General features: G+C 42.8%; 1 protein-coding gene across 15 annotated transcripts in view; it reads left to right on the top strand.

The window, feature by feature from the left end:
* The window catches only part of NBEA (neurobeachin), a 748692-nt gene that overhangs the window by 597023 nt on the left and 139370 nt on the right, over positions 1 to 12299 (top strand). For all 15 annotated transcript variants that reach the window (XM_075919184.1, XM_075919178.1, XM_075919179.1 and 12 more), the window contains 2 exons: positions 3321 to 3423; positions 8525 to 8640. In XM_075919184.1, the coding sequence (XP_075775299.1) occupies positions 3321 to 3423; positions 8525 to 8640 (219 nt within the window). The remainder of the gene's footprint in view (positions 1 to 3320; positions 3424 to 8524; positions 8641 to 12299) is intronic.

Raw genomic sequence — 12299 nt, 5'->3', positions numbered from 1 at the left:
TCTTTTCATTTTGATGTCAGACTATCGGGAGTGCTGTACAATTGGATGCCGGACTATTGGAGTTTTACTGAATATAGCTTATATAGCTATTCAATAACAGCACAATTTTTGACCAGTGAACTGTTAATGAAAGATCTAATGAGTTAGAACTTATTTGTTGAAAACAACTTGAATAGTGAATAAATTTAAGAAATTTGTAGTTCTTGTTCATGAATAATTCAAACATGATACAAGAGCTGACATCTTCCAAACAATTGTTTGTTTTAAATTATCTGGCTAGGTTTGCTCCACACAGTCTCTAGCTTGCTGATAGACCCACAACTTTTATTGAAAAAAGTAATGGTGTTGTATTTCAGAAATTATTTAGAAGTAAAACACTTTTCATACCACTTCTGTGATGCTGCACATCAGGGATTTAAAATCCCATTTATTCAGTTAACTGTCAAAACATTATGTTTAACTGGTTAACTGCTTAAACAGGATCCCATGGGTGGGAAGCTGTTCCAGCCCAGCCAGGCCATTGGTTAACCAGTAACTGCTAAGTATCACATGATAAGCGATGGGTAACTGGTAAGTCAGTGGTTAACCAATTAACCAGTAAGAGCGGTGCCTACCTGTTGATTGGTTTATTACTGACATCCCTACTGCATACAGGCAGTCCCCGAGTTACGCGGATCCGACTTATGTCGGATCCGCAGTTACGAACGGGGATTTCTCGCCCCGGAGAACTAGAACAGCGGGACGCCTGGTCCCGCCGCCCGCCTTCTCCGGGGCGAGAAAAGCTGCTCCCCTTCTCCCTGGTCTGCTGGCGGAGCCAACAGACCAGGGAGACGGGAGCAAAGCGGCGGAGCACCGGGGGCTGGACCCGCGGCCGCTTCCAGATCAGCTGGAAGCGGCGCAGGTCCTGCCGGGTGCTCTGCCGCTTTGTTCAGCATCTCCCTGGTCTGCAGACCATGGAGATGCTGAACAAAGCGGCGGAGCACCCGGGGCCAGACCCGCGCCGCTTCCAGCTGATCTGGAAGCCGCGGGTCCGCCCGGGTCCTCTGTGGCTTTGCTCAGTGTCTCCCTGGTCTGCAGACCAGGGAGACGCTGAGCAAAGCCGTGGAGGACCCGGGCCGGACCGCGGCGCTGATCTGGAAGTGCCACGGTTCGGCCCGGGTCCTCCGCAGCTTTGCTCCACGTCTTCCTGGTCTGCTGGGGGGGGGGGGGGAGGGATGCAGCTAGTGCCCCCCCAGCAGACCAGGGAGACATGGAGCAAAGCCGGGGGCCTGTGGTAGAGCAGGTGGGGCACTGCCGGTTGGTCCCGCAGCACCGCTCCTTGGCGCTACTGGACCAACCCGGCAGCACCCCAGCTGCTCTGCCCCAGGCGTCCTGATTCAGCTGCTGATCAATTTCAGCAGTGGCTAAATCAGGATGCCTGGGGTAGAGCAGCTGGGGTGCTGCTGGGTTGGTCCAGTAGCTCCGAGGAGCGGCCGCACTTCTGGACCAAGCCAGCAGCACCCGAGCTGCTCTGCCCCAGGCGTCCCAAAGTCAGCCGCTGCTGAAACTGACCAGCGGCTGACTACAGGAAGCCCGAGGCAGAGTTGCTCTGCCCTGGGCTTCCTGGAATCAGCTGCTGATCAGTTTCAGCAGCAGCTGACTTGGGGACGCCTGGTGTTCTTACCTTGAAGCTGTATGTAAGTGGAACTGGTGTCCAGATTCAGCGGCTGTTGAAACTGATCAGTTTCAGCAGCGGCTGATGCCAGTTCCGACTTACATACAGATTCGACTTAAGAACAAACCTACAGTCCCTATCTTGTATGTAACCCGGGGACTGCCTGTATATTGATCTCCCAAGGCCCAAACTGATAGAAATCAACATGGAATTCAGCTCAATGGAAAGAAAAGGACCAAACTCTCCTAACCAACCAATTTCTGATGTGAAGAACTAAACTCAGATTTAGGAGTGATTTGAATTGTGCACAATAGTAAACTTGATCTGTACCTTAACACTAACTGCATACTATTGCTATCTCATTTTCATTTCTGGGCTCATGTTTGGGACACAGTACCTCCAATGGACCTCTGCCATTTTGAAAAACCAGAACAATATTTTCCCTTAAGTGAGTCTCCAAACATTCCCAAAATGCACATGGAGCAACCATATACCCTGATTTTATCACAAAAGTTTCATATAATCAATGGCATGTACCAGATTATCTATTGGAAAGTGTTAAAACACTACTGTCCCACTAGTCTGAGGGGGGAGTTTCCTTCATGCTGTACATAGCTAAGCTTGGGAAGATTAGAGTTTTATCAATAATTGGTAAACATTAATTTCCCTATACACACACAAATTGATGACAAAATATTTCCATAGGTGATCATCAGAATTTACATAGACAACGAAAGAACAGTTCAGTTTGAGAATTTATTAGACTTTGATTAAAGGATATTTACTTTCTGTATATTGACATATGATGTAGATAATTTGTATTTTAATGATTTACAAAGATTAACTTTCTTAATTTCAGTTTCTTCTGTCATTAAGTAATTTTCTCACTCACCCAATACTTTACCACAGCTGTGAAAATTTAAATAGATAAAAATAAAAAAATGCTTAATTTAATTTTGCATAATTGTGAAAATAATAAGTAGTGAAAAATTGATAATTGAAAAAAAAGAAATATTAACATATTATCTGTTGAAATTATTAAAAAAATATAATTCTGCCAAACATAAAAATGTGGGTTAGAAGCATGTCACGAGTACCTCTTCAACAGACAGCATACATGTGCCCAGTTTCCAGCAGTGGTAAATGCTACCTTGAAACTGACTCAATCACAGATTGTTGTTGAGGTGTGTCAACTCTCTCGTCCCGATGAGGGAGCAATAATGTAAGTTTTGTTCTTCAATTGTTAAGGGAAAGCAGTCAGTCGATCCCTGGCCTGGCAAGTTCTGAATGCGCCAGTCACTGCACTAAATTATACACAGTACATCGGGAGACTCTACAACCGAACAAAAGACTTGAATGTGTGACATACCACATTTCCCCTGGACTACAAAATCTATATTTCTTTCAAAATGGGGACACACGTTAATGCCAAAGAAGTTAATTAGTTTTACTCTGAGCACAGAATATTTTCAGAAATAACTGTTTTCCAGCCTTCAGAATACTAAAAGTTTTAAAGGCCCTTGTTTCACAGGACGATAAATGTGTAGCTAGATTACCTTTCCAAATAAATTCTGAGAAACCTTTTGAAAATATATTATCTGTTAGTGAAACAGATTTCTATACTATTTATGGTTTTTTAAGTTACATTTTTTTCTTTTTACCACAGCCTCAGTTATGTTTAATTTTCCGGACCAAGCAACAGTAAAAAAAGTTGTATACAGCTTACCTCGGGTTGGAGTGGGGACCAGCTATGGATTGCCACAAGCAAGGTAATGTCATTAAAGTATTTTATGTTATATAGTGTTTTTATGCTTGCAAACTCAGAAGGGTTGATATTTGTGAAAATTAAAGCATTACTACAACCAGAGGTCTAGATTTCCCAACATTTTAGTGTCTTGAACAGCAATATTTTTAACTTAATTAAGTGATAGGTTGTTTGTAATTTCAATGGTTAAATAACTATGTGTGTATTTGTTTTTGAGGTGCCATTTTTGCAAAGATTTTTGGTTTTGGTTTCACCATCCATCAATATAGAAAATATTTTGCATTTTCCAAGTTTCCCCATCTTATTCGGATTATACTAAATTATTTTTCTCCTGCTTCTGTGATTAAGAGGGGAATATATTTGAAAAATGCAAACTCAAGGCTTAGGTTTACAAATCTAAATACTATATAAAAATGTATTGTAAAATCAGCTTGAAGCATTAACAGGTTTCACATAGCTTTACAGCATTGTCAAAATACACAGAGGAGTCTTCCATTTTTACTACCAACATTATCTGAAGAGTTCCAATAAGCCCCTGAGATACTCTCCTTCAAAGCTCCCCATCACTCCTATCCGCCTTCTTACCTTCTGTGAGAAGATCATCTTGTGGTGCTGATTGCATTCATGCATCAACTCTCACACCAGGGTTTTTTGCCTTCGCATCTAGGCTCAGTTATATTGCCAGCTTGGGAATATTTAAAAAGCAGACACTCTGTAAGGATATTTAGTAAATCTCATACTTCTCTAAAATTTTCAAATATCTTACTATAGCCGTAGTCTGTCTGCACTCTGCACATTAAGGTCTTGATCTGCTGGGAATTTACTGTCTTCCAAAAAGCCAGTATAGCAGATCCATATAAACTTCTCCACGTTTGTGATAGCATGTCTGAAATAGGTGTAGTTTGATCAAAGCTTGCAGGATTAACAAAACCTACAGCAGTCCTGTGCTACCTGAAATAAGTAGGTATGGAATCAATTTATTGTGCATAATTTATTTTGGCCTTTGCTGAAATAACTTGAACGCTGAAATTCCTCAGATATATAGTCAATAGAGAGCTTTCTGGGCACATTTGCTTTCCTACATGTTTCAGTTAAATCAAATGTAGCATTTACGGACATTTTGTAAATTTGTGAGATTCCCTTTGGAGAATTTGGGTCAAACCTAAAATAAATTAGTATATTATACCAATCTTTTGTAGTAGTAGTAGCATTTTATTTATTTATTTGATTAATTAATGAATTTATGTATTTGTGTCCGATAGTACTCTCAACATCTTAGGGTCTTACAGTTACAAGAGATGGGTTCCTTTAAAATGAATTATTAAACTATTTATAACTTAATATAAGTTACTAAAATGTTAAATACATTCTTCACATTGTTTTAGAAGGCTGCGTGTGGGAACACACAACAGAATGGAAATCACTTGTAAAATAACATGACCGTTCTGTGTTGCATATTTGTCAGATCTGTTGTCCCGTTGGAGTCCCTTGATTTTGTAGAGAAATACAAAGATAAAAAATGGCAAAAAAACATTTGCAGCTACTGTAGAGAGATGGATGTTAAGATTTTCAAATAAGTGTGCATGTACTTCCAGAGGCAGGGCTGGTGAGAATCTACACCAGGCTCTCTGGAGAGCCAGCTCAGGCCCCCCAAAAGGGCAGGGCATCAGGCAGAAGGGGTGGGGCTGGGAGCTATTTTCCCCCAGGCCTTCAGTGCTACTGGAGCCACAGCATGCATGCTCCCAGGGGCTCCATCAGCGATTTAAAGGGCTGAGGTAGTGGTGACAGAGGCTGGCCATTTCAGGCACTTAAACTGCAAGGTCCCAGGGCTGCTGCCCCCTTGCTAACCCTGTCAACAGCACTATGGACAGGCATTTTTATGTCTAATTTGTATGTGTAAGAACCGCCATTTTTCACAAGTCACAGTTAATTTATACCCACCAATCAAGGTAATTGTATGTTCAAATTAAGCATACAAATGTTGATTCTCTGCTTTGTAAATTGGGTCTGCTATATATATGGTCCAATTCATAGTCATGAAAAATGCAGCATGGATCATGAAATCTGGTTTTCCCCTGTGAAATCAATGAAGGAAATCAGTTTTTCTCATATTGGGGGTCCTGATCCAAATGGGAGTTGCAGGGAGGTTATTTTAGGTGGGTCATGGTATTACCCCTCCCTTACTTCTGTGCTACCTTCAGAGCTGGGCAGCCAGGGATTGGCAGCCCTGTCAGCAGCAGTACAGTAGTAAGGGTGGCAATACCATACCATATCACTGTTACTTCTGCTCTGATGCTGCTGGCAGCAGCTCTGTCTTCTGAGAGTTGGGCTCCTGCGCAGCAGCTACCACTCACCAGATGCCCAGCTCTGAAGGCAGCGCTGCTACTTGCAGCAGTGCAGAATTAATGGGAGGCAGTACCACAATCTCCCTAAAATTACCTTGGGACTCCCCAACTTCTTTTGGAGTCAGGTTCCCTACAATTACAGCCCCATGAAATTTCAGATATAAATAGCTGAAATAATGGCATTTATGATTTTTAAAATCCTATGACAATGAAATTGACTAAAATGGACTGTAAATTTCGTAAGGCTGTAACTATATATGCAATTATATCAATGTCTCTGTGTGCAAATGTGTGCCTCACATTTTCAATAATGGCTAACGCTTTTGGGTGTGCTCAACTTGACACTTTTAAGGGAGCCTATATTAGAAAGTGTAGAGCACCTATCATTTGTAAACCATCCACTTTTAAGTGTGGCCACCCAGAAGTTGTGTCACCTCAGATGAGTAGTTGCTGTTGAAAATTTAGGTTGTAAATAATGAAATAAAATGTACACATCTCAAAGTTTTCAGACCCCCCCCCCCCCCATTTTAACTGCACAGTGCTTATTTTACTTATAGTAACTTTAAGTTTTATTACAACATTTTGTTATTTTTCACTAATAAAATGTGATTAAGAAACTTGTGGATTGGAGAAGAATAAGGCATATAGTAGACACTAAAAAAACCAAAAGTTTAATACTGTTTGGCAGAAAGGGAGATCTGAAACCTCAGCCACAGAAATTCAAAGAATAGATGGTTTGCTGATGCACCACTGATTTTTTCCTTTTATTCCTTTAAATGGGCAACATACACATAAGCCTGACTACACATGGCAGCTAAATTAACATCATTAGACCTGACTGGCTCCATTGAAGCCATTATGGACTATTATTTCAGCTATCTATAGACTGAGAAATCTCTAAGCAGGACTCTCTACAGTGGCAGAGATATTAGTGTTTGAGTTGACAATACATATACCAAACAGTGTCCAAAAAGGCCTAGATGTCACAAATTGTGATAATAAAGTCCCAAAGTATAAACTTACACAAACACCCATAAAGCCAGGGGCCAATATAGTTAAGGTTGAGGTCAGTAACATAAAATGGTCCATCATAAATGTGATCATACTGTATCTCTAAAAGGTATATTGTGTTAAATTGCAGGTATTGTCATTTTAGAGAGCTGTAAATAAATAAATATATTGTAACTTGTAAAATATATATACATAATATGTCCATCTGCCTAGGTATTGGTATGGGCCTTAGAACTGCAATAGCCAAACATTTCAAAGCATTTAAGAACAGAAGTAATCTCATTCTTTATTTCTAGCCTGTAGGAGACATAGCTGGCTTAATGTATAGGATTTATTTGTGTCTGTATGTAAGACAGAGTGTGTCTCTGTGTGTAAAGCACTTATTCAGGACAAACTAAGTGAAATAAAGGAGCACTGAATTAATTTTGAAAATGGTGAGGTAAACAGTCTCGCTTTTGTAGGATTAAGTTCCACAGACTAGATCAAGCTGCTGCAAAAGTTCTGTTTCCTGCACTCTCGAATCTCCCTTTATTAGTCAACAATTTTACTTTTCCATTAAAATGTAGCTGTTGTGGGTGTTGATGAACATGGAGAACAATACGTTATTCCTAGGGAAGGACAGAGATTTTATACTAGACAACCTGTAAGTGTTGCTAAGCACATGGTCTGCTATGGTTTATACCATTTAGGGTATGTCTCCTCTTGGAGGTGAGGGTGCAGTAACTTAGACAGCAGTGGAAGGGAGTAGAAACCTGTGCAGACCCTGTGGGTATGTACTTGGATGGCTAGCCCAAGCTGCTGCCTTTGCTGCCATGGCTACACTGCAGTTTTTGGCAGTGAGAGCTAGCATGTGTCTCCTCAAGATGGGAACCACACCAGACTTCCAACTGTAGACATACCAACAGAGCTTTATGAGGTGTAGCTTCATTATTAGATAGGAATCTCAGTAATAAAGTCTGGAAGTCGTAAGTATGGGAGTTATTATGGCTGTGCATTGGAGCTAAAATGTCTACTTTGGTAATTCTATTTGGGACAGTGAATGTGTCTAATTCTGTAAAATTTATTGTATAATAGGATCCTAATCCTGAATTGGATTATGATTGCTATCACAGCATAAAAATTTTAGCATTAGTATTACATGCTTGTTTTGAAGTTCAGTTCTCAGGCTTTGCAAGCAAACACCACTCTTATATTTGAATTCATTTAACTCCAGTAACTAAAGGGAATAATTCCTGCCCCCTTCCACAGCCCCCTGTTTTCTTTCCAAACAAACCCTGCCCCCATTACTGTAGTAAATAGAAGATAAAGTCTGTAGTGTTGTTGGAGCTCAGTGGGGCTGAAAGCAGAGATGGGCAAGCTGTAGGGACAGGATTCACTAACTGCATTGATGTATAAAATATCTTTCATCTGTGATTCTGGAATATATTGCATTCCCCTTAATGCATTTATCCTCAAAATATCCCTGTGATGTATGGAAATAGAAATAGTGTTATCCTATTGTAAAATTGGAAAACTACGGCACAAAGGATGGAGAGTACTTTTAGCAATGCTATAGCACTGATAAAATAAAATATATAGATAGATTTCTATATAAGAATTATTCAAAGAATATTAGTATTTTGCTGATTTCATTAAACAAAATAAAAAGGCTTTGAGAGAATGTCATGTAAATCATTCTAATAAGTTTGCTCTGCATTTTAAAGTTTAATAATGCTCTTAAAATAAACATGTTTTAAATTTAATTGCCAGGAGAATATCTCTGGCCACTCCCAGACAGCTTTATAAGTCCTCCAATATGACTCAGCGCTGGCAGCGACGGGAGATTTCTAACTTTGAATATTTGATGTTCCTCAATACTATAGCAGGTAAGGCTTCTAACTCTTTAATCCTTCATAATATGTTTATGTTTGTCAAAAGCTTGAGTACCGTGACTTGGTAGAATACATTTATCCCTTTGGAATTCAGCTGCAGTTTTATGATAGATTCTGAAATACTCACATTAAATTTTATCAGAAAATGCACATGCTATCACTGAGGCTTTAGATTCATTTATTGTTATGAAGGTTGTTCCCGGCTCTGCTTCTGCCATTTCCTCTGCTGACAGCTTTGTCTGAAGCTTTATTAGAGTCAACAAACCATTGCCAGAGAGTGTCTGGAAATAATAATGGGAAAATGTAATTTCACTACTTCGTCATTCTCAGCAACAGCAACTAGACAGCAGAATAACAACAGTATTCTGCCTAGTACAGATGTCACCTGGTTTGTGGTATGATTAGATTACAGCATCTTTTCTCTTTTAGTTCTTTGTACTGAAATATAATATCAGATTAGATATTTCAAATGAGAAATAACTTCCGTAGATGTCCATTCTTTATTAGAGTATGTCTACACTACTAAGTTTTGTCGACAAAACTAATTCATGGTGTAGACAAAGCCTTAGTAAAATAAAGAGGTTTTTTTCAGGTGTCACTAATTAAATAGTAATAGTGGCTATTAGTAATAGTACCTCTGTTTTCCTTTTTTCTATGTATTGATAATAAGAGTGAGTTGAAATGTAAAAAGATGCATCTTTCAGTATGAGGTATAAAACATTTATCTAGTGGTGGTTGCTATTATTTTCCCAGCAGCATAGCACATAAACTAATATATAAATGAATGAATCTCACCTTAGGAGAACTTTCTCATGTATCCCACACCAATGAGCTCTAATTCAGAATAAAATTAACTCCACTGAGCATATCGACATTGTATTCCAGTGTTGATACACCACTTAACTTGGCTTTCATTTTCATGGTTGAAATGGTCCTCCTAATATGTTCCTTAGGCCAGAGAGTGGAAGGAACTCCTGTATCTAAAACCATATTTAATGACTCATCTCTTCATTTATTCTGACTAGAGCTGGGTGAATTTTTTCATGCCAAGAAAGCAGACCAAAACTATTCACAAAGCCAACATTAATTCACCAGTTTTGGTTCAAAATTGGGGAGAGCTAGATTCACAAGCAGACATAGGTGTCCTAACTACCAGTCTTTAGAGTTATTCTCTCAGGGTATGTCTACACAGCAAAGTTATTTCGAAATAACAACCATTATTTCTAAATAACTTTCCTAGTGTCTATACAGCCAAATCGCTATTTCGAAATTAACTTGAAATAGCGGAGCACTTATTTCAAATTTGGTAAACCTCATTCTACGAGGAATAATGCAAAATTCAAAATAGCTAATTCGAAATAAGCGCTGTGTAGACTCTTATTTTGAACTAGGGGGCCTCCAGCCCTTCCCAGGGTGCCCTGGTGGCCACTCTGGGCCAAACCAGGAAAACTCCTCTCCTCCCCCTCAGCCCTTAAAGGGGTAGAGTCTGTTTGGCCACAGGGCCTGTGCCAGCTCCAAGCCTGCCAGCCCAGAGCCTTCAGGCGCTACCCCTGACCCAGTTGCCAGCATGAGCCAGCCAGCTAGTGCCAGCCAGCCCTCCACCGCTCCCAAGGAGCAGTCTGGCAGCTCCCAGGAGCCTGAAAAGGGCTGCAAAAAGCGGGCGCCTTCCTGGTCCAGTGCGGAGATCATGAACCTGATTGAGGTTTGGTGGGAGGCCTCCAATGCAGTGTTTCCCAAACTATGGGCCGCAGCCTGGTACCGGGCCATGGGAAAAAAATACCGGGCCTCAGCATGCCTGTTGGCTGCCAGCAGGGCCAGCCTTAGGCCGATTCGGGCCCCGTGCCTCTGAACCCGGAAGTGCCGGCGAGTTACAAAGCCAGGGCCCCTGCTCCACCGATATGTGGAGCTGGGTCTCTCCCCTGGCTCTGCCGGGCGCCGGTCCCCCACCCCGCGCATCCTCCCACCCCGCCCCCAGAGCATCCCCACCGTGCGCGGCTCCTCCTCACCGCCTGCTGCTGCCCATGTGCAGCATTGCATGTAGGCAGGGAGGACGCCCGGGCGTGATGTGACATCATGGCCCAGGATTTTAAAATCTTCGGAAGCACCTGGCAGGTCCACGCTGGCTCTGGCGGCCTCCAGCCCTGCAATGTGGAAGGCAGAAGGTAGGGAATGGACTTGGGCGGAGGCGGCAGTGGCTTGCATGGAGGGGGAGAAGTGGAAGGAGAAGGGGTTTGGGCGGGGGGAGGGGAAGGCACCAAGGGACAGGGTGCAGGAGAGAGAGACAAATGCCAGGGGGCCAAGTGCAGACAATGAGGGAAAGGACAGGAGGGGAGGTGTCAGTGGGAGGGGGGGACAGGGTGATGCTGGGAGAGGAGAGGGGAAGGGCATTGGGGGCTGGAGGAGGAGGTGCTGGGAGAAAGCTTGAAAGAAGGGGTGGGCATGAGAGAGGTGGGGATGGGCAAGTCATGTGTGAGGGCACAGAGGGGCAGGAGGGGATGGGGCAGAGAGTGCTGAGGGGGTGGGTATCAGGGAAAAAGAGGGCAAAGGGGGCAGGGGCAGTAAGGGAAGGGGAAGGCACCAGAAGGGTGCAGGGCTAAGGGAAGGTGCAGGTGCCAAGGGATTCTGGGGTGAGGAGGAGGGGAGAGCTGGCCACTGGAAGCAGCACTGGACTGGGGAATCAGGGCAGCCCCTGGGGAGTTTGGGGGGCTGGTGGAAGCAGGGCTGCCGGGGGGTGCAAGGTTGGGGGCAGGGAGCTGGCCGGGGAAGATGGGGGGAGAGAAGAAGCGGCCGCCGGAAGGAGGTCTGGATGCGGGCAGCGGGGCTGGCCAAGGGAGATTGGGAGGAGAAGCGGGGGGGACCTGGCTGCCCAGGAGGGAGTTGGGGGAAGTGGGGCTGGCCAGAGGCGCAGCAGGGGGAGCAGGGGGGAGGAATGAATCGGCCTGCGGGGAGTGGGACTAACCCGGCCATATGTAGATCTTGGGACGCTGCCCCAGTTCCCTCCTCCCCACCACAAAGCATGAGTTAGTCCAGCCCGGGGATTCTATTGTTCCCCCTCCACACATACACCCCTTGAGTAATTGCGAACTGTCTGGCTGGTAGACACACTCATGCAGCCTGAGCACATTTACCAGCCAGGCAGATCGAAACTACAAACTGATACATCTAGTAATAATACAACTTACCTAATGAGAAAATACCAGACATGTTATATGTCTGGTATTTTCTCAGTTTGTTTTTATGTGTTTATATTTTTGGGCTGCAAAAAGCAGTATTGGAAAAAAAAGGGTTCCAACTAAAGTAAAAAATTTGGGAAACCCTGGTCTAACCAGCTTTCTGTCTGTCTTACAGTCCATTTATCCAATTCATATTCCTTAACTTGCTGGCAAGAATATTGTGGGTGACCATATCAAAAGCTTTGCTAAAGCTGGCACTGGGAGTTTTGGGAGGACCAGAAACAACTTATTTTAATATTCATTATTTGATTAATGAATATGCAAATTAACATTACCGGTCCTCCAAAAGTTCGTGAATTGATTTACTGGTCCCCATGTCAAAAAGTTTGGGAACCCCTGCTCCAATGTCAATGATCTCTGCACTAGATGCAGGAATACAGCTGTCTACAGGCAGATGGCTGACAGCCTGGCCACCAAAGG

The sequence above is a fragment of the Pelodiscus sinensis genome, chromosome 1, assembly GCF_049634645.1.
Source record: "Pelodiscus sinensis isolate JC-2024 chromosome 1, ASM4963464v1, whole genome shotgun sequence".
Lineage (NCBI taxonomy): Eukaryota > Metazoa > Chordata > Testudines > Trionychidae > Pelodiscus > Pelodiscus sinensis.
Note: the sequence above shows the minus strand (reverse complement) of the source record. Positions and strands in the feature narration are given on the sequence as shown.